Here is a 23,915-nt window from a genome sequence, read left to right as displayed (position 1 = left end):
CAAGACAGGTGGCTATCAAATTAAATACCACTACATGATTCACTGCACCATTTCACTCACTTACACCTTCTCATTTGACTCCAATCAATATGTAATCAGCCTTTGAAGGAGAGTTGTGGAATGGAAAGCACTGTATCAAAGTAGAGAAGTTCCACTCTAACCTTCTAGTTCATCATTCAGCAGAACTGGGATTGTGATTCAGCACTATGTTGTTGTTATGATTTATTTATTTATTTATTTATTTATTAATTACTGGCAGACAATGTATCTAATTACACCCTAAGGGTGCCTTACACCTACATGCAATCAGGTTATAAAATGAACCTGTGTCCAGTAGGAAAAACACAAACGTGCTGTTCTAATGCTTGTTGTTTTAATCAGGGAACAGTAAAAAACGAGGTCTACTTTTGTTCGGTGTGCATATGCTTGCCAGCATCATGCAAGATGCTGAATCCCACAGCTGGTTGTGCTTATTCACCCTGCAGTCCCTGGTTTACAGCTGCTACATCCTGAAGTGTCTAGCCTTTTCTCAGTGGAGCACTTCCTTTGGGCATTAAGCCTGGGACACACGAGTGGTGCGATACCGCTAGTCCACACCCGGGCACACATGAGCAGTATGCACTATGCGACTGACTTTTCTTACAATATTGTATAAAAACTGAATGGTAAAATTACTTGAATATAATTGACATATATGGCCAAAAGTTTTGCATCACCTAGAATGTTAGGACTGTGGCATATTTAAAAAAAAAAAAACACTATATCAACATACATTTCAATATTTTATTTATTTAACATCATGCAAACAAAGAAACTACAAAATGATATCATCTTAGCAGATAAACATACAATGCGTTGATGACAGCAAGTAGCCTACTACTGAAGTGTTAGAAAAGATATCCTTTTACTGTTTTAGCCAGTTATTTAGTAAAAATAGTAGTGAACTACAGAAATGATAAAAAAAAAAGTAATAACAGTATCAAATTGGCTACAGGAAGGATGCTTATTAGGGGTGATGTATAAAATACTGACCTGCCTGTCCTTGAATGAAATATGGGAGGGATCAAATACTTCAGGGTGCTTGGACACCTCTGTAGACAACAGTTTCATTCATGATTTTTCCTGTCAAGCATGTGTTGTCACCACTTGACTGTGATTGGTTAATCCACTGATGGTACCGCGCGGGAGGCAAAAAATCACTCTGGGTTTGATTTGAGCGGCATCACTCAGCGTCACTATCAGTATTGTCCCGCGTTGATCTGTCCAACACCATATTAAAGCAGCAATACAGGTGGCAAAATGCCTTGCATGCCGCATCGTGCCTGTTTGTTCCAGGCTTTATACAGAGCAGAGCAACTGGTCTGTACACCTCTGCCAAAAGATACAATATACACTAACAATGACATCACCTCCCAGGGGTCTGCTTCCAAGCGATGTTCAAGCAATTTAACTGAAAGGGTATGGAAGTGCATTTAAAAAAAAAAAAAAAAAAAAAAAAGTGGCTTGTTTAATGATGTTAGATGCAGCCAAATAGAGCTTGCTATTATAATTTAATTCCCAACACATTTTTTCCCCCATCACAGTACAAAATAGTGAGAAACATACCACATGGGTATCACTTTGCATTAAAAAAATCATTTTAATTCAATTTAAAGTCTCTTGTCCCATCATTAACACTTTTTATCTTCTCAATCTCTTAATAGCAGTTATATGTTAATTACGTTTACATCATTCTGTACTGTTGACAGAGAATTAATGAATCTTGGTTATAAATCTCCCTTCCGACCTGTGAGGGCACTGTGTAAAGGGAGGGAACAGTGTGCCCTGGACTGGATGGTTTGGCAATTCATTCCAGGGAAAGGTGGAAGTCGGCCATCTAGAAAGGGGGCGGAGCCACAGTACACCAAGTCATCGCCACAGACGGGCGGCGATGTGGCAATCGCGGATTGGAAGAAAAGCGATTGCACTCCTAACCGAGGGGGCGTGGCTTAAGGTTCAAAAGAGGATGTGGAAAAGCAAAATGTTCCTTTGTTATGATTGAGAAAGAACCGCTGAAAGACTGTAAAGCAACCATGAGTGTTTTGTGTTTATTGGTTTGTCATTGTAATTGTACTCTGGACTTGTGATCGTGTCCTGTGTGTTTATACTCTGTTTATTATGTCGGGATTGGACCCCGTGGTTTTAACTGTGCAGTACACATTGTTGTGTATTGCCAGTTACTATTATTTTACTACTTAGACACAGTTTTTAATACCTAGGGAAAGCAATTTGTAGCATTTATATAAGTCAAACTCTAAAAGGATGCCAAGTTTTCAATGAATATTCATCTTTAATTGCTATGACTATGTTTTACTAAAAAGAGATCAGGCAGTATTTATTTCCCCATGAAATGCTGCATGTCGCAAAATAAAGCATGAGCTGGTGTTACTGATATGTTTCCTCTTCTCACGGATGTCCTGCAAAATCATTCATGTCGTTCAGATTTCAGTAACACAAACTGACATCCAGCACCTTGAGAAATTGGAGGAACAGTTTACTCACTACTTTCCAAGCCTCCAAACAGAGTTTTTTTTTGCGCCAGTGGAATCCCAAAACCACCTAAATGTTCATCAAGCTGTCTGAACTTTCCTGTGACAATTCCCTGCAGTTTCGTTTCTACTCCATTCACCGGACATAATTCTGTGTTCAAGATGAATACCCTGAACTCTCTGATGAAGCCCTAAAGGCCCTTCTTCTGTTTACAACAATGTATATTTGCAAATCTGGATTTTCAGCAATGGCAGCAATCAAAAACATCTATCGAGCAAGGCTGAAAACTGAAGATGAAATAAGATTAAGCCTCACTGATATATGCCCCTAGCTGGATAACCTGCACATCCATCACATTAAGAACACTGGACTAAGTTGTGTTTATTATTGTTATTTATGTTGTTTGCTTTGCCTTTTTGAATAATTTAGAATAGAGTTTGGGTTTTTTAGTTGCACAGTTTTCAGAAATGAGTTTGTTGCATGTTGCGCTAGTTTTACTCAAAAGGGATTCCTGTTCACGTATTTATGAATGTGGAAAGTAATAGACATGCACTTCTTTCGTGTTTGATGACCAAGAACAAATAGCTGCATTTCAAATGTTAACAATTGTACAAAGGTACCTAATTTAAATATTTGATTAAAAAACATCCATTTAGTTTTTGCAGTTTATGTTACTTACTAAAAATAAAGCATTTCAAAAGATGTTAAAGTTTTCTTCCAGTGCATATTCTTAGAGACTTCCATCTTTCAAATTTTTTGGATTCAAATAAAACTAATTTAGGATTAAGTTTATTTACAGTGTTACAGGTTTAAATTTAGATGGTCACTGCTGCCGATAGAAAAAAATATTGAATGCCAATGGATAAAGCAAGCAAGAGCTAGCGCTGCAGGACAATGAGGTGAACAAGGATGGGCAATGGACTCACTGATCAAGTGTGCCTTGCCTAATCTTGATGGTAAACTGTAAATACTGTGTACCAATTAAAGTGGTTTGTTGCCTTAGGTTCTCTATATTCTGGTATGTACGCTATGAGATGCAGAGAGTTTGAATGTTTAAGACAGCTGGAAAAGGTTCTGTCCAGAAAAAGCAAGCAGGTTTAGTTCATTTACATAAAACTGCAGGACAAGACTTAACAGGAGAAGCCGCTTTAAATAGCTCATCTAAAAATCAGTAATGCATAATCCATGCAGGTTACTCAAGGAAGGAAGTCTTTAACCCTTTGCTGCCCAGTGTCCAATACATTTGACATTGAGAAAATAGGCATTAAATAGGCATGGGAATATACCCTGGGCAGTAAAGGGTTCAAATGTAATTCTGCAAAATTTGAAGACAGCAGAAATAGGATTTATTGGTATACATAGCTTATTGGCCATTGCTTGTCTACCATTCCATACTTTTATAATGTATTTACATTCCATAATTTATATAGCGTACTGTAAGATGAATTGACAGTACACACAATCCCTGAAATTAGTGTGGGGGATCAAACAGACAACTGACAAAAGAGTAAAAACATAAATATTTAAATCATTGTAACTATAGAAACCCAGATCATTATAAAATATTTTCTATGTCAATTTCTCTCCAGAGTTAAAACTCCATTAAAATCATTCAGCACATCAGAAAAACTAATAATGTGCCTTTTTTTTAATATAGTTTATCTGCAAGGGAGAATATCACCGCTGGATGAATAACTGTTTATTAAAAAAAGATCCTATTAAAGCTTTGTTATATTTACAGGGCTAGAAGTTAACTTTTTAAGGCAGTAGTGAGGATTTGCTACCTGCCTGTAAAGTAGGTAGCAAAATTGTCTTATTTGGGAGCAGTTTATTTGAGTAATAATTATATATATTTATATATATATATATATAATATTATATATATATATATATATATATATATATATATATATATATATATATATATATATAATTTTTAAAATAAACACTTAACTACTGTTTTAATTAGACTGAATATTCCAAACTATCACACTGTAGGCCTATATTTAAATCAGAAAGTATTTAATGAAACCACTCAATTCAGTGTCAAAACAGATTTTATTTTGTTTTATCCTGAAGTTCTACAAGAATGCAACCATATCTGTCATCTAAGCATTTGATATGCCATCAGTACAGTTAACCAGGTACAAAATTATCCTTTTATCTGTCTTCAGTTGACTGAGATTTCGGTAACTAACAAATCATACACACCTATAAAAAGTAACGTGTGCCACATTGTCATTGAATCCTGCATTGTATGACCTTAAACATTATAAGGTTACAACCACAACGAGCTGTTTTGAAAATGAAAGCTAATTCCAGCACGGCACGGCTACATTTAAAAGATTCATGCAACGTGTTATACTAACTGGTTTGCTCATAAATATGCATGATCGCACCCTGCCTTTTCACTGCATTTTCAAATGCTGTACAAGTTTGAAGAAATGAACTAAGAAGTAATAACAGAATAAGGGCTGTCAACCAAGATTAAAAAAAAAATAGTAATAATACGCTGGGTTCGTATTATTACAGTGACATTAATTAGCTATGTGTGTAAGTTGCAGTTTGATGGTGCTATATATATATATATATATATATATACATACACACACACACACACACACACACACGTACCGGATTCTGTTTAAAATTCAAAAGGTAAAGCACAGCACACAGTTACGTTAAAGAATCAAGAAACGTAGTTAACATTTATTAACACTAGAACTACCACAGCAGTCATTTTGACGGTTTTCACTTTATTGTCCAATACGATCGTGGGCCTCGCACGTATCTATGGGGCGGTACAAACCTCAGGTCATCTACAAATCGGGAAGCTCTATTAGCAATGGTTTAATAATGTACGTGTTTAAAAAAATTATAATGGTAATTATGTACGTGTTCACTCAGGGTCGGTCATATAAACTGCTGCTTAAGGTATCAGAAAAATGCTACTACATAAAAAACTAGCAAATTAAGAGTTTTGGGTAGCAAAATGCTACCAAATATACATTAACTTCGAGCCTTGTATTTATATATTTGTATCATGTGTCATGTTACTTTTATGAATGCACCACAGCACACACTCCATATACATATATGGTTCTCAGAGTTGTTGTGCTGTTTTGGTTTATTGTGAAAAATGCTAACTTTTAAAACCATCTCCCCTCTTAATGTAAATGGTTATTCAACCTCCCATTAATAAATACATAACAAAAACATTCTTCAAACATAAGCAACACTTAATGAAAAGGTGGTCGCCCTCAGTTTTTCTTTTTGTAATTGTATATTTTTTAGTTTTTTTGGCTATCAATGTTATTTCTGCCCGATTGCTGAAGCAGAACAATGGCTGTTTTTTGTCTTTGTCCTCCTGGTGGCGCTATATCCCGCTCTGACACCACACGTAACAGGATGGCACAAGGGATGAGGCCCAGAGACAGACTGCAGTTCAAACAAAAGATTTTTAATAAATAAAAGACACAAAATAAACAGGCACGAGGGCCAAACAAAAAGGTTCTTAAACACAAAAAATAAACACAAAGTAAAACTTACAAAAAAATAAGGCTTCCAGGCTTAGCTTTGCCTTCACTGGATTGCAAAATGAACAAAAACCAGCACACAAAGAAAACCACCCTTGCTTCCTCAGCTCCCTCTCCCTACTGAGGCGCTAAGGCCTCCTTTTATGTCAGGTGGCTGGGTGTTAACTGATTGATAATTGCTCCCACCTGATGCAATAAACCTGGGCAGGGAGGAGAATTTAACCCCATCCCTGCCAATATTTACAAGGGCAGAGCCCTGCTCTGCCACAGTGACGTAATCACACACAAAGACATAAGCCTGATATACGCTCCTTGCAAGAGAGTCGGCTCTTTTGTACAGCGGTATCGGTGCTATGCTTTAGTGCAAGAGGTCCTGGGTTCGCGCCCGCCCTCCGCCTGTGTGTGGATTACCTCGCTCGCCCTGTGTGCCGCGCCTGTCTGCGGGAACCAAGATTGCTACAGTATTCTTGGGAGAAAATCTAACCATAATATTTGACCGGTGTACTTGAATACTATACTTTTTGTATTGTAAAATTCAGTATGTTAGGCTACCTACAGCTTGATTTGTTTTACCCCATAAGAATCTTAATTAACTGATATTTTGGTTATAGCCTACTATAAAGGTAGCCTACTACTTTCTCATAAATTACAGGAGCATGTTCACCTTTTCTTGTAATTATGAGAAATGTTAAACATTTAATAAGCACACACTTTTCATATTATGTTTTTCTTTCTTGTCCTCCCTCTTATTTTCTATATTAATAAACGGGGAATAAACACGAAGTTAAGAATCTGACTGATTTTTATATACAGTCGTATATAGAGCAATTGTTTCAGTTTGTGTAAAATCATTACGAAGGGGGTTTCAAACTTTGTTTTATGTAGGCTAATGTTTGATGTCACTATACTTCTAAATTGCGTGGATTGCAAAAGAAAAAGGGGGAAAGGCAGAATGCTATACATGGTAAATGTACTGAATTTTCTTTGCAATTAATTACATTTATTACTGAATTTTATTTATATATTTACAATAAAATATTCATTAAAATGTATGAGTTTATTAGAGTCATTTTTATATAAATAAAATTCATGCCATAAAAGCAAGGAATGTATTTGTACAGGAAAGATTGGTGTTTACGACGTGTGACGTATAGATATTAAAATAGGTTACATTATTCTGTTCAAACTGGAGAATTAAAGCCATTGCGCATGTGTTCGAACTGTGCACTAAACTTGACCCATATATTGCTCCAGAACAGTTCAGCCCAAGATCACCTATACCAACAGAAAAGAGAATCGTTATCGCTCTGTATAATTATTATTATTATTATTATTATTTATTTCTTAGCAGACGCCCTTATCCAGGGCGACTTACAATTGTTACAAGATATCACATTATACATTATTTCACATACAATTACCCATTTATACAGTTGGGTTTTTACTGGAGCAATCTAGGTAAAGTACCTTGCTCAAGGGTACAACAGCAGTGTCCCCTCACCAGGGATTGAACCCACAACCCTCCGGTCAAGAGTCCAAAGCCCTAACCACTACTCCACACTGCTGCCCATAAGCTGGCTAGCTGTGCAGAATATGCAGTCTCCCAGTTGCACCTGTTACTGTTAGTCACCATTTTTTCCTCCCAGTAAAGAACTTCCTTAGGAGCTGCAGTGCACTTTGGGGGATTCGCTTATTTTATGCAAATAAAATTGTTTCCATTTAAATTTATGCGCATTAAGGCACCTTAATTCACATTTTCTGAAAATATCGACTTTCCTAAAACCCTAAGGTCTAGGGTTTTTAAAAGATCAAATAAATGTACACGTTTTTGCGAATTATACCCATTTCCACTGAGCTTGTCGCATATTTTTTTTAATCCGTAAACTTTTAGTGAATAAATCCACTGCAATGGAAACATAGCCAATAATATGTAATGAACACCAATAAACTTTAAGACCACAGACGCACAGAAGACAGCTTTTTGCTAAAATCTAAATACAGCACAGGAAAAGAGATTTTACAGCTGGGGGTTGAGAACTCAAGATTGAGTTACTGGGTTTTGACTGAAATAGAATAATAAAGTTTCAACCCTGTTGACCTGAAACACAGGCCTCTCACATGTATTGTTTCCACTTTGGAATAAAATACGAATATGAATGGAAAGATTTTGTTCGCCCCGGGACCGAACCTGCTCGGTTACTCAGGTAGGGCGACTATACTCAAAAAGGACAGGACGGAAAGTTAACAGACGTCAAAGAAAAAATGCATTGATTGAATATTGGATGGTATAAAGCAATTATAATGCGCACCCTGTGTATAACCAGCATAAGGTGACCAGATTTCTAAGTCCTTAAACTGGGGCAGTATGGAAATATTATTATTATTTATTTATTTATTTATTTTTATAAATTTACTGGATGCGCCACTCAAGAGCCCCTAATTGTTTTAAACTATTTATATCATATACTATTAATGTAAATAATGTTACAGCGCGATGATGCCCTGGGGAAAAAAAACGGGACGAAATGAGCGTCCCAAAAAAAGTTCCGGGGACACTGGGACCAGTGTTCCAAAAGTTAGGACTGTCCTATTCAAAACGGGACGTCTGATCACCTTAAAGCAGCATAACTGAGCTGTGATCAGCTTTGGGTTATATCACTTATATAAAGCACAATGTTTGTATACTAAACAACATAGACTATCACAGACTACTGCAACCAAGTTACCTAATTTATAACACTACCCTTGTATGACAATTATCTTAATTTTTAAAAGGGTTCTTATTATTACGAGTATATCATGTGTGTGTCTATATATCTTTACATGTTAATAGGGAAAACATCAACCATTTCATATGTATGTATTTTGCTTACCTGTTTTAGCAGACAAGCGGGAGATGTCCAAAGAGCAAGGTTTTCTGGTCACAGCTGTCACTGAGAATTCATCGGGGTTAGCCTCTTCTTCTGGGGAGAACACATCAAATGAGGGGGAGGGCACTATTTCCACTGCATGGTTACTTTTCTTTGTCGTAGAGTCCTGGAGGAAAAAATGGAGGTAAAAGGTATTTTTAAAGTGCTCAGGAAATAATTATATAAGGAATAATGTACACCCAACTGTACATAACAGGGCTGTAATTCCTTTGAAGATTTTTTCATTTATACCAGTACTAAAGGTAATGAATGGCAGGAAAAGGAGGTTTAAATATTGAAACAGATACCTTAAACACACCTGTACACTGTAGTTAAATGACTTTAAAGCTTTATGATGTGGCAGAGAAAGGAGGCACTGGGCTTTTTATTATATGAGAAAATGAAACAACAGTATTTTCAGTGTCAGACTCCTAACTCCAAATCTCGAATATTATCCTACTGTACATGTTATCTTTCGCTCCTGTTCATAAAAACAACAAGGTGTGTACGTCTGGTCTCTCTCTTTTGATCTTCATCTTTACACCACATTTAACATAATTTTAATTGTGCTATTCCCTACTCAAGCACAACTGCACATGATATCATATGTATATTTGAGTTCTGGGCGGATGAACTACTTGCCCCCTTGCATAGGGCTGTTAGGAAACAGAGAGTGGAGCAGTCTGCAACCCTGACAATATGGAATCCAAGGAGATCCCTGAAGGCCATGAAGATGAATGATTTTGCAAGAGCAATAATTCACTGGGTCCCTCACCCCCTTAGGACCAAGAGACTCCCACCAGCCACAGTCACCAGAGCAGGGATCGGGTGCCTGTGTTTTTTGTCAGTTCTGTCCTTCCATGCACTAGGTCTTGTAAGTGCACTCAGGCAAGCCTTTTTTGATTCATTATACAAAAGCTGTAGAACCATCACATTGCTTTCTGTGTACCTGGGTCCACTATCTGTACATTCACATTAAGACCATTTGGAGTATGCTTATGCATAGTATATTAACTTTCTTGGTATGTTAACTCCTAAGTCACTTCACTGTCCAAGCCTGGCATTACCAGATTATAGCCATGATGGATCTTTCTGTTTTACAGATATTATTTGAGGTAATTTTAATAAAATAATACAGCATTGAACAACAGTCACATATACTTTAGCTGACAAAGGCTTTTTTTATGCCACATGGATCTTTAAATAAGACCTGAATAAGAAAGCAAAAATAAAAAGAGCAATGGCTTCTAGCAAAGATCTTCAATCTGTTCAAAAATACAAAGTGATTACATTACAGCATCTCCTAGCCACAAACAGAAGTTACCTAATTAGTACCTTTTATAGCTTGTCACACTTCCACTGACCAAAGGAACAGTTACTGGTACACATCGGGGAATATTCACAAAGCATTTACACCAGAGATAAGCCTGCAGCAAGAAACATAGGCATGATCTTCGAATTCTTCAGTTATTGGCAAAAGGACCCACACACATAGAATGACAACACACTATTAAAAATGGATGATGTGGATAAGAAAAAAAAATATTCTCAATCAGTGCATTTTCAATCTCACATCAATCCTGCTTAATGCCTTACATCTCCAGAAAGGATGTAGTAATGGTTCTGAAGTTCCGTAACTAACCTATCCATCATACTCAATAGACAAAGTAAAGTTTGGGCTCTTTCTATGTCACACTACACAGAAAAGAAGGTGACCTTTATATTGTGTGTAAGCTCCTGAAGTGATTTGTTTTGTGTCACTGGGTCAGAAAGGAGGCTTCAGAACTACACAAGACCCAGAAAATACCAGCCGGGTAAGAAACAGCGAGAGATCTTGGTGGTGCTCAGAATCACTACTACGAGGCTAAAACCTCATGTAAGCCACATCAAACATTAGAACAGGACTGTTACTTTGTAAGAAATGCAACCAGTGTTGCAGAGAAAAAAACAAAACACCACATTGAACAATTCTGTGGGTACTAAATCTGCTTTGAGTGACTGAAAAAGCTGCCGCCTTCCCCTTGTGAATGAATGAGAACAGCAATTCAGCAGCTGTCTGCAGGTGAAGCTGCAGGGCTCAATGGGGTTGCTACAGGCTGAATGGAATCCAGTTGTCAAGCTAATAAGGAGAGAGATAGACAGGGTGTACCGGTAAGAAAATAAACAGAAAAATCTAAAATCTGTTTTCTTACCTATATTTAAAGGTCTAAATGATTAGTTTGGTTAGTAAGACTTTCCCCTTAATGCAAACAATTATAATTTGTTTAGCAAGAAAACAAAACAAAAAACATGCAATGCTAATACTCTAAAATCATGTTATGCTAGTACATTGTCATGGTTTTAAGTGATGCTTAAAAAACACATTTGGCTGCTATGTAAGCCTGGCAACAATGCCTGCCATTTGCTGCTGCCTATCAGCAAGGCCTAGTACATGATAAATGTATTACAACTTTTCACTTCCTCAATTTAAAAGACACCTATTCTATACAATGCAAAATGTGTTTAGCTTATATGGTTATACAATTTATATTTGAATTACCTGATGTCTTAGTGGTTTTCTTTTGAATCCAGGGAAAAGTAAAAACGCCTTAAATGTTTTATGAACCCTTTCATACGGAACTGAAACATCTTCTTTTTTGTAATTTCAGAAAAATAAACACAGGAAACAATCTCTCCTCGAGAAAGCAGCAACAAAAACAAAGAGTGTAGTAACTCTGCAAAGCAGATCTTAGCAAGTTAAACAGGAAATATATTCGTTTGTTTCATCATTGGCACTGCATTGTTTATGCCATGTTAAAAACAAACGCACAGTGAAAAACATTTGGAAACAAAGAAGAAGAAACTACCTTGAGGGGGCATGCCATCGTTTCAATATTAATAGGAAAGATAGAAATGTATGAAATATAACAAATAAAAGCAACATATCAAAGTCTGTGTAGAGAAAGACAGACCCATAGATTCACAACAGTCGGAGGCCTGAATAGGCAGATCAGATCAGAAATTTTAAAGCAGGGTGAATAAAAAGGAACAGAAATATATGAAATCTTTAAAGTTTTAAGTTCAAGCATTGTGAATGATTCAATGCAAGACAGTTTGGCCCAATTTACAGTCTATGCTTGAGAGAGGCATGACTGAATAGCAGGTGGCGTTGAGGTCAGGATTGAGTCGAGATTCCAGCATGCTGCCTAACTGTAGCCATTGCCAACACTCTATCCCCAGCCATTCATGGGCGCTTAATGTAAGACGTCCACAGAATGTGGACAAGGGCTCAGAGAAAATGAACAGGTAGGAGAACAAAATAGCTGAGAAACATGAACCCTGCAAGTCAGAAGAGCTGTATTAATGTTATAATAATAAAACAATATAAAAAATACACATTGGGGAGAGCCTGGTATGGTACTTGCCTGTTTTGCATATAATATCTGGCCTGTGGATAAATAAAAGTCTTACAGTTTAAAACTAGATGGTGATATATTAATGGTTGAAATGTAACCACCTGTCTAATACAAACATTAACGATCCATTTGGAAATCCATCTAAACTTGGCAGGAGTATGCCTCTCTTATCTTTTGGGTCTTATGTTGGTTGAATTTGACCTTTTCGGCCACCTGTAGTGGAATTTGCACTGAAGTGATTATATCCAATTATAGTTCATCATTCAGCAAATGAAAAGGTAGCTGATAACGGAATCATGAGGTGGCTTTTCATCTCAGCAGATTACATCCGACTGCAATCCTCTGATCTATGAGCATCAAGACCAAAGGAAATTTTCATTCACTTGAACAGTCTCTTGTTCTAAAATAGAACAAATCCCAGGAAACAGATGAAAAGAGCCATATTTTAGGCAGTTCCATAAATCATTGGTATTATTTCTACAAGTTATTTTATTTCAGAAATAAAAGCAAGAAATGATCTCTTTGTTAGCTCTTTATTTGTAAGGTTGTTGTTCAAAATGTTGACTCTTATCCACCTACCCATCATATAGCTACTCTAAACTTTTATCACTCACTCTTAGCCTCGTACAGACCGCCCTGAATGCAATCAGGTACAATCAGATGAACTGTTGTTTTTATGCATATTTTTACTACTACTTTCTCTGTGCAGGGAATTTAAAATCTCTCGTCTCACTTGAGGTACTGAAAGGTCAGTTGCAATGATAATGAGCTGTCCATGCACACGTTTTGCCCAAATGTTTTATGTTGTAATTTGGCACCTCTTGCTAGAACCACATTTTCAGCCAGATGTTTACAGTGCATGTTGAATTTTTAGTTTCCATTACTGTACTTACTAGTGTACAGAACTTAAAATGTAGCACTTTTGTTTTGTTTTTAATTGTGAAACGAGTTGTTAATCATTGTTACATCTCTTTTATTTCACCATGAAATAAACAAAAGTCCAATTGCATTATAGGAGCAAGAATTTGAATGCAAAAAAAATAAAAATAAATAAATAATGGGATGAAATCCAAAAGCTGTGATAGATTCAACAAATAGTCTGCACCCATGAACTAGTCAGAAACTTCAGCGATTTCATTACTTATGATTAACTCATACATAATTTGTGCATAAATTAAAAACAATTTGGATCGAAATCTCCACATGTAATCCTGGATAATCAGATTATAGTTTAAATAACAAATTTAGCAGTCCATCAACCATTGTCGTCGCCACAGCCTCCCGTCCATCTGAACCTTGTGTTAATAGTGTTTTCTTTAAATACGACATTTTGGTATTTTTAAAGCAATTGACCAATTTCAGTAGAATACAGTACACTACGACAGTGCCATTAAATATGACATCTCTATTGACAATAACATGAATTTCAATGTCAGCAATTGCTCTAAGGATTATTTTCATGATGATCTACTGCGGACCCCAGTGTTCTGCAGTTCAGTGATTTCCTCTTGTGGTAAAAGGGGTCTCGAACTCAACATTGCTGTCACACTCCGAGCTAATCATCAGCAGACATTTGCTCTGGGATTATTTGATCAAGCACAGATTTTCAATTTAAGAAATCCCACCTCTGCACTTTATGAATTTGCTGTATCCTAGCAACCTTGGTAAACCTTTTACTTTCTTCATCAGATTTATAAATGCTAAAGTTCTAAACATTTTTTTTTCAGTAGGAAGACAACCCCCACTCCTAACACCTTGACTCATCCAAGAAAATACAAACCTGATTATATTGGACTTCCCAAATTAACACTGTAATAAGATAACTGAGTGTGACAAGCTTCTTCTAGCCTTGGGGAAATACTCCTTCAGATTTCTCCCACACTGTACCCATTGGCATGAGTGCTGCCTCCTGCTAGTTTTCATTTAAAACAGCAATAGTGCCAGCCATACTTTGTTTCTTAAAGTCATGGTATAATTGCTCCTATATCATGACACTATTACGCTGTTCCCACACAAGTAGGCAGTAGTACTGAAGCAGTATTGAAAATCTAAGTGGGTGTGTATAAGTATTTTCAAGAATGTGCAAGCTAGCAAAAAAAGATAAAAAAAGAACTCAACCACAAATACCCTTAAATTGTATAATACAGTACTGTATATATACACAATATGCAGAGTCTTATTTCAAAGTTTTAAAAAGGTCTAAATCACCATCAGCCATGTGCTGTATAATCAAATAACATTGTCTCCATTCAAACCCCTGTAACACGGAAGCCAGGTCAATTGAAATCCTAATGTCAAGAATCCTGGAACATGCGCATGTTTTGTACAGTACAGTATTCGCTGATGCCAGGGTTCCTTAGTTTATTTATTTTATATTTTTCATCTGAGCTCTACTTATTATTATCTATCATCCACAGGAAAACATGCAACTCAACTCAAATTAAACAAACATACCATATTCCTTCGAATTTACACACTTTTTGAACCATTTTTTGCTTCTCAAATATCCTGCGTCTTAAATTTGATTACAGTAGTGACACGTGTATTACAATCGCCAACAAAAGATGTCACAACCTGAGAACACAAACAGCAATGTGACTTACTGCCGAGAAAAGAAGAACCAAAACGTTACTGCTTGATCTCGAATCATCCATGACATACAGGCAGCCATTTTCAAAGAAGCGTTATTAGCTTCCTGAGGAATTCAAAGAGAAGCTTTTACAATTTCAGTGTTTCTAACAAACAGTACCAGTTTGGATAGATTGTAAATGCTAATCAGAACCCCATATTTTTCGACATGCCAAGCAATACCACAGTTCACAAATTGAGAGAAAAACAGGTGTGAGTAATCACGACTGGAAATGAGAAGCAGCACATAACTGTAATGCTCTGTGTGACTGCAGACGGCCGCAAACTGCCTCCATATGCGTAATTGAGGGTGTATCTTTGTAAATGCATATTTATTTGATGTTTTATTTTTCCTCAAATTGAGGGTGAGAAATTTGGGCTGCACCTTAAATTCGAGAGCGTATTAAATTTGAAGGAATACAGTGTATATGTATATTATATATATATAGACACACACACAGAGTAAATATCAAATGTTAAGATGAATAAGTCGGGGAAGATTTTGAAGCAAATGTTAAGATTACACCCAATTTCTCTGGAAGGAAAAAATATATATACCTGTGTACCTTCAAATTTCAGAAGCCAAGCAATGTTGTGCCTGGCCAATAGATGGATGGGGGACCTCCAATTAATCCAAGGAAGAACAGGGGTGTAAATCACACTCCTTACAAAAATACTTTCAAAACTATAAAATTACATTTAAACTGGCATTGAAAGCAGTCTGAACTTTTTCCCCCCATTAAAAGTGGCCCATCACTACATTGTTGCACATAACCTGGATGTACTGTATAGTTATGTGCATCTAGTAATCTAAACCTATACACAATAAACAAATGACATGAATACAATTGGACTGGTTTCACAAAATCTGAAATGGCAAAAATAACCTGCTAATCCTGTCAAAGAACCTCCAGATGATCTACGTGTTTCTGAAAAAATAACATGGTTGAGAAGCTCCTTTTAGACTTTGATGTGTAAACTGCAGAGCCAAAATAAATTTAAAAAAAAACTACCAGTTTCATGATTTAACTAAATTGGGATTTTCCTTCTATGCAACAGAAAACCAGAAGGGCTCAAGAATCAAAAGGCACTTTTGATCAGAGGGGTAGCTACCCGTGTTGCACCTGAACGTCATTACCAAAAGTCCTATGGAAGATCATTACTTCAAAGACATTTTCTTCAGTTGTCACCTCAACAAGCCTGGGTTAGATTCTGACTCCGGTCAAATCATAAATCAGTTTGATGGTCTCAACCTAGCCCTCATTGAACATTAGTCCACATATCACAAAACCAAAACTGTCAAATTTGTGTGTTGAGGTTTGAGGGGGTGTTCCAGTCAAGGTCACATAGCTGTGAGAGGAAGTTCTCTGCAAGCACCACGTCTGCTGAAGGGAATAATACCTAGATTGACTGTACAGGCTATTTGTATTCATGTGGTCATCTTCACAGGACTGGCCCACAGCCATTGTTAAAGTTAATTGGTAAAAGAAGAAAAGAAGTGACATTGGCAAGCCGAGGGAAAAGGAGAACTTCTGAAGATTAATAGGCCATACAACCAGATTTATTTAAATCAATTTGTCTCCTTTTTTTTCCTCTGGATGACCTCTGTTGTAGCCTGACATATTAAACGAGACAGGGATGAGATAAGAGTCGTAAATAAAGGAAATGACTGCAAGATGTATTTATCTGATTTGGGTCTCAAGGGGGGAAAAAAAAGCTTGTTATCTCACTGTAGTTTCTAGCAAAGGGGAGCCCACCATCCAAAAAAACACACTTCATCTTCCACTTATTGATAACTATGTTGACAAATTCAGCCAAGGCTGGCCAACAGAGTATACACAGCTTGAAAAGTGGTATTGTGTGTCTGACACAGCTGATGTAAGCGTGACACACTAGACGCATTTTTAAGGAGATTTACAGACGTATGTTCCACCCCAGCCTAATTTAGAGCATAATTATGTTCATCATGTTCTGTACAGCGAAGCAGTCTGAAAAAATAAGGAAGTGGAAGGGGACACAGTAGAAGGTACATGCTAGATTTGTTTTCTTGTGTTATTTTTCATGTCTACAGGAAGCCAACATTACAAAAAAAGTGGCCTTTGAAAAAAGGACAGGTAAGAAATGCTTAAGAGCTTAATTATCCCTATACCGATGACAAGCCTGACTGGTGGCATTAATAATCGGACACTCTTTTTCAACATTAAGATGTTCCGTTAATGTACAGCAGGGTACTGTCTCCTGCTGATCAGACCTCAGCTGAATACACATCATGCTCTTGAGTATATTTAGAGCTGTGAGGCAGTGTTGGCATCATGTTCTTGAAATCACTAATAAGCCTTACAGAGTAAGTAGCGGGGTTCCAAAAAATATAGAGTTACAACTGTTTAAATAACGTACCTGTAATTCTTCTTTTCATTGTTAACATCCTGACAGCTTTTTACACTTTAAAGTCTGTTTCAAAGCTCTTTTCAAAATGTCCGCACTCCCATGGCACATCACTGCACGTGCATTTAAAGTATAGTATGTGAGCACGGGGTTGCACAGAATTAATTCACGTGCTGGGATTCAAGTGAATAATTAATTAGTAATTGAATCCCAGCACAACAGTATATATAGATGCACATTTCTTTCACTCGGGGTTGGGTGTTCGGTGAGTGGAGAACGGGAGAGAGAGAAGGAGAAAGTAAAGTAAATTAATTTGATAGTTGTTTTCACTCACCGTGTTTGTTCGTTTGTCTGTTCACTGTTTAGTCCGTTTTGTTTATATATTTATTTTGGCGTAAGTGCCGTGTCCCGTGTTGTGTGATAAAACCTTTTCTGTTCTGTTTATTTATTAAATGTTGAGCGAAAGCATTTGCTCAGCTCCACCAAACCACACCTCTCTGTCTGTTTATTTCCTGCTTCTGGTCTGACGCCACCCACTCCGGCCGTCTTTGTGACAGTACTGTATTAAGTGGCACCAGGAACACACTCACTTTCTGAGAGAAGCGAATGTATTGTTGGTATTTTTCACTTAAAGTATCTACATTTTAGCATTTTGAAGATAAATTAGCTTATAAAATATTTCTTCTGAAAGTTTATTTCTTCTAAAATTATTTTAGTTTTAGAGTCTGGTAACGTGACTTAGTTTGCCAAGCTTACATTAAAAGATATAAATGTTTTCTAAATACAATTTAGTACATAACATGCTGGGGGTTGTTAAAGTAAAATACATTATCAGAACTTTAAAATGTATTATTATTATTATTAGCAATAAATTGTATATGTCAATTCTGTTGAGTAATTCCCCAGTAAAATAAACTATATTTCAGTTACCTTGATCCCATGGAAACCTGCTCTGATACAAATGACATTAAGGAACACTAGAATACTTTCAGCAGGATTGACTTGCAACCAGTAATAAACACAGAGCGAGAAGTTTTTTTTTTTTTTTTTTAAATATAAATGCATGTTTTCTAGTTAGACTGACTACTATACTATCCTCATAGCTGAAACACATTTGCAGTTTCTAAATTGACCATATTGCAGTCTTTGAATGCGTGTTGCCTCATAATGAGCCTCCTTGTTATCTAGGATCCAACACCCTTAATAGCCTTCATTACTGTGCTATTTGTCAGGGAAACAAATGACACACTGCTCCAGTAGCACATCATATTGAGAACAAAACCATGGCTCGTATCAGTAAAAGGTTTCATCTTTGTAGGTCCTTAGTACTGTACAGGTCATTGTGACGGGGAGCCCTCCCCTTGTGCCTATTTATTTATTTATGTATGTATTCATTTGTGTTGTTGTTGCTATCGTCATTGTTATTATTTTTATTGTATATGTGTGAGGACGGACGAAAGCCGTCCGACACTATTGTTTATTGGCAGGTATAGGGATGGGGTTAAATCCCCATCCCAATAAAGCCTGTGGAAATGTGGCTGGAGCCTTAATAAGGTCATTGTTTAATGGGTAATTAGGTTCCAGCCACAGTATAAAAGACCCACTCCGGGCTCAGAGGGGGGAAGAGTTGTGAGGAGAGGAGAGTGTTAAAGGAGAATTAAGGAGAGTAAGAGCGAATGCTACCAGCAAGTGATCAAGGTACTCATTTGTTTAAAAGAATTATAGTTGTTTGTGTTATTTTTCTTTGGCCAATGTGCCAGTTTTTTTGTGTTTTGTGTAAACTGTTTATTTTTGTTTATTAATAAAATCGCCTCAGTTTCACCCCGTGTGTCCTGTGTTTCGTTTCATTTCCTGGTCTGACATCACCACTGCAGCCCTCCCTGTGACAGTCATTTATTATAGATTAACAACAAACAGGTGGGAAGAATAAAACACATGCTAGTACTGCATGATTATTATAGTGTAGATAGTATGAAATACTACAGCAAAGTCTCCCACATTCAGAGTTCCAGAGCAGAACTTAAGGACTGTATCTGATGAGAAATATCTCCCAAACGACAATGGTGGGGGGTTGCGGGGTCCTCATTGTCAAACAGGGTAACACCACCTAAACATGCAACGACTATGATCTTCTGAACGACAAGGGAGCTGAATACCTGTGAGAAACTAGAGAATCCCAGATTCCTGCAGCCATTGCAGGGTGTCAATGCTTCCCACAGGCCCACAGGCCCACAGCTCTTCTCTCCTTCCTCCTCTTCAGGCGGGGGGATGAGTGGAGGTGAAGGTCGCTGCATAAAAGGAAGAAATGAAATATTAACAGCAGAATACGCAATGACAAAGCCAAGGCGGGGTTGGGGGATGGGGGTGGTGTTTTCATAGAAAATTCCTATATGATTCCTATATAAAAATATATATTTTTTAAATAAATATTATAATACATTTGACATTTACTATAAACACCATTTTGTTACAAATAAAACTGGTGGAGTGATATTGTTTGATTTGTTTTGGTGATAAACATTCTAAGGGCATATACTAGCTCTATCTCAGCCAATGCGAGTGCAGGGAATCTTTCTATTGAAGTGTGTGTGTGTGTGTGTGTGTGTGTGTGTGTATGTGTATATGTATATATCTATATATCTATATCTATATCTATATCTATATATATATATATATATATATATATATATATATATATATATATATATGTATGTGTGTGTGTGTGTGTGTGTGTGTGTGTACTCAACTAAAATACATTTCAGCACATCCTGGCCAAAAAGACGAAATCATAGTGTAGTTTGCTTATTTTAACTCCGTGTCTAATTGCATTTTAACAGACCACTGAAATGAAATCATAAATCAACCAGGAATCAAAATCAAAAGGAATTTCAAGGAGATAACATAATAGGAAACACAGGCTGATACTGTAGGTGCAATGCAACAATGCAAGTGCATGCTACGATGCTATTCATTTTTTTGCACCACCCTGTCCCTGAATAGCTGTCAGATAGAAATAACCATTCGTTTCTGGATTGAGTTAGTGACCAGTTAGGTCAGAGGTGAGAGGTTAGCGTCCTTCAACTGTAAATACACTGGAGTACACATGTTTCATCAAATCTGATTTCTAAAGTAAGGAGCTGTCAAAATATGACAAGGTGTTCTCTGTTGGTTTTTGAGATGTATCTTGCTAATGTAATCACAGACTTGTGGTTATATTAAAAAAAGAGAAAGAAAGAAAAGGCTGACTTATAACAGAGCAATACAATGAAGCAATGAACATGTTTTCACATACTAGAGAACTGTGCTACAGAAAGGATTTTTGAAGGTCAATTAAACAATATACTGTATATTTTAAAAAAATAATAATAAATCAACCCATCATCTGTACATACTGTATGAGAATATCCCCCTAACATACATGACAACAAGTAAGTACATTATATTGGGTTTTCAAATAAGCATTTCTGCATATGCTTTCTACTCATCCTCTCCTTTATCATGATCAGAACCGGGAATTTGGAGGGCATGTACATAAAGGAATGCAACAAGTAGTTAGGAAAAGCTTCACCATGATCACTTCAAAACAGACCCCAAGGTCTCATTGCACTCTTTGTAGGTGTTGAGAATCTGTAATCTGCTCAGGCTGAACTTCTCCAGTAATTTCTCTGCAAATGAGCATTCGAGACTAAAACAGCATTACGCACTATACAGTAATGATTTGGCTAGTGCTTTGTTTATTCATAGCATATTAAAAAGTACCAGTTGGCCCCTGGGGTTTATAATGCATGCAACACTACAAATACCAACCCCCAACCCCCCCCCCCCCCCTTCTAACTTTGCTGAATAAACATTCCCTTGAAGCACAATGCATTTATAAAAAATAAATACTGTAAATATGAAAAAGGAGAGCCTTTTATTATCTAGTTATGAATTTGCAGGAATAAATAAAATGTCATTTTTAAACAGTCTCTCACTACCGTTTCTTGTCAGGATTCGAATTCAAAATGGGAATCACCACACCCCCCCACTATAAAATGCGTCAATTTCCAGCTCACGTTTTCACTAACCTTGGCATTAAAATGTGCAATTGATATTAAAAACTGTTACTATCCTTACACAGTTGTAAAATAATTATGCCACAAATGACATAACAATAGCACCTATCACCCTGCAAGCACACATTTCTAAAGGGGCATTTACACAGTATGTGTGTTGAAAACTTTGAAAAGTGTGAGATGAGAGTACTCAATTAAAATTGTAATGAATAAGCCGTTTACAACCAGCTACTCATAAATTAACAGGTTTATATATTGTTGAGACAGCAGATGCAAAAAAGAGCAAACCTCGCAGTAAAGTGGCAATTTCACAAACATGTTAATTCCAAATGCAAACAGCACTCAGTGCTAAAATGATAGTGCCTTCACCCGTTTTAAAAAGCTTTCTATATTTCACGAGGGAACTCTAAATGAACCATCATTACATGATTACTGTGTTGACTTGAATGCAGATAATCTCATAATTTACTGAAACTAACATGCCTAATTTGATTGACATAATAGTAGCAATAATCAACATTGTGTTGTTAAGGTCGCTTTATTTTTATTTTTTTAACAATCCACAGTCCCTCGTCTTATGAAAAAGAACTGGATGGTCGTGTGCCTCCTTGAAATTTTCACCATGTTAACATTGTCACTATTATAATAGTTTTAATGACTACACTACAGCACGTTCACACACTATCAAGCACTTCAGAGGCCTATAAAATGTAATGACTCCCATCAGAGGTAAATGCTAGGAAATAATACTGCTGCTCAAACATAAATGACTAAGGAGCAGCTGCCTTGGACAGACAGAAAAATACATTATTCAATGGTACTGCCTTGAAAGACAAGAAAGTTTGCTAAGAATTAAAAGGAGGATGAACGCGTCAGTGCTGCAACAGGAGAATTATAGGTGACATTCACATCAGCAATTTCAGCATGTCAGAGTCAGATGACATTATTGCCTGAAGTCAAATCCAAACTGTGTTGTTCCAAATTCACCATATAACCTTGGAATCTCTGAAAACACATCTTAAGAGTCATCTGGATTTATTTTTTGTCCCCTTTACTTCATACCTTTCATCTCTGGCACTGATTTACCATTATGTACAGCATTCGAAGCACAGTGTTGAAGTTTAATGCCATAGTGTGGATATACTGCAGTATTCACTATGGTCATACATCAAAGGAACCAGGTTCCCCTTTTCTCCAATGTGATGCATGCATACTATAGGGCTATTTAAAAGAGCTGTTAGATAGAGTCTTGTCCCACACCACATTTACATTGACATGTCAGAAATATACTACCAGGAGAGTTCATCACGCCCCAGCATTCCAAAGTGCACAACATATAGTAGTCAAAGAAAGTTGTCGGTTATTGCATCAAACATGAAACACTATGGTTTTTTGGGGGTTAACAAAAACAATATTACAAAATATCAATAACTCAGCAGGTTAATTTACGATCTCCTACATGTACCCTACTGTACAGTAGTTGTTTCTTGATGGCTTTTGTGATTATTTCCCATACTATACTTTCATATCTGAGTTCCGATTTACAAGAGAACAACCTTCTTGCATGTGTGTATATATACTGATGCACAAAAGAAATGCAACACTCAGGTCCAATGGATTTAATCAAATACTTTAAACATAGATATCCAACAAAATCACAGAAAACGTGAACAAATATACAGATCAAAGAACCATGATAAGTTTTCAGTATGAAACGTGACACACAGTCAAAATGAAAACATTAAAAAGTTAGTATCGGGTATGACCTCCCTGAGCATTAACACAATCCTGGCAGCGTTGACGCATAGACCTGATCAGCCTCTGGATAGACTGCTGTGGGATGTTCCACCACTCTTCCTGTGCAGCTGCAGCTAGCTGACGAAGGTTGGCTGGTCGCGGTTGCCCCACTGGTTGGCTTGAATAACTCAGTCAGCATAAAAGTCCTGGGCCGGTGTGGTTACCCTCTGCTTTCCAGAACGTGGCCTGTCCCTCACAGAGCCGGTTTCCTGGTTTTCCTGGACTAGTCTGCTGATTGTTGAAGCAGAACATCTCATTCTCTGGGCAACTTCTCTCAAACAGGCTGCCTTCAAATCATGCCGATAACAACCAGGCGATCTTCATTACTCAAGAGAGTCATGGTCGTATCTTTCGCTGTTCTTGTGTTAATTAAAATCATGTATTTTCGAATGGCTACTTATACAGATTCTTAAATCAACTCATTTTGGCAATTTTAACTCAACTCAAATACCAAACACTGAGCACCTGGCGGTTTTATGAAATCACATGATTTGAGCTCAGCATTTTGTTATCGCAAGGAACAATACTACTCAAACAATCAATAAATCTGCTCACTATGTAAAATGTACATAACATTATGTATGTGCCCAATGAGCTATTGATGTAAAACTTAAGACTGTTGCATTTTCATTGTGCATCAGTATATTTTTTAAAAAATATGGGCACAAGATCTTCAGGTCA

The 23,915-nt window shown here is 36.8% G+C and overlaps 1 protein-coding gene across 6 annotated transcripts in view; it reads right to left on the bottom strand.

Annotated features, from left to right (window-relative positions):
* Positions 1 to 23,915, bottom strand: part of anks1b (ankyrin repeat and sterile alpha motif domain containing 1B) — a 209,180-nt gene that overhangs the window by 96,330 nt on the left and 88,935 nt on the right. For all 6 annotated transcript variants that reach the window (XM_059026989.1, XM_059026990.1, XM_059026992.1 and 3 more), the window contains exons 9-10: positions 19,539 to 19,670; positions 8,939 to 9,101 (exon numbers count right to left, since the gene is read on the bottom strand). In XM_059026989.1, coding sequence (XP_058882972.1) covers positions 8,939 to 9,101; positions 19,539 to 19,670 — 295 coding nt within the window. The remainder of the gene's footprint in view (positions 1 to 8,938; positions 9,102 to 19,538; positions 19,671 to 23,915) is intronic.

The sequence above is a fragment of the Acipenser ruthenus genome, chromosome 7, assembly GCF_902713425.1.
Source record: "Acipenser ruthenus chromosome 7, fAciRut3.2 maternal haplotype, whole genome shotgun sequence".
Taxonomy (NCBI): domain Eukaryota; kingdom Metazoa; phylum Chordata; class Actinopteri; order Acipenseriformes; family Acipenseridae; genus Acipenser; species Acipenser ruthenus.
Note: the sequence above shows the minus strand (reverse complement) of the source record. Positions and strands in the feature narration are given on the sequence as shown.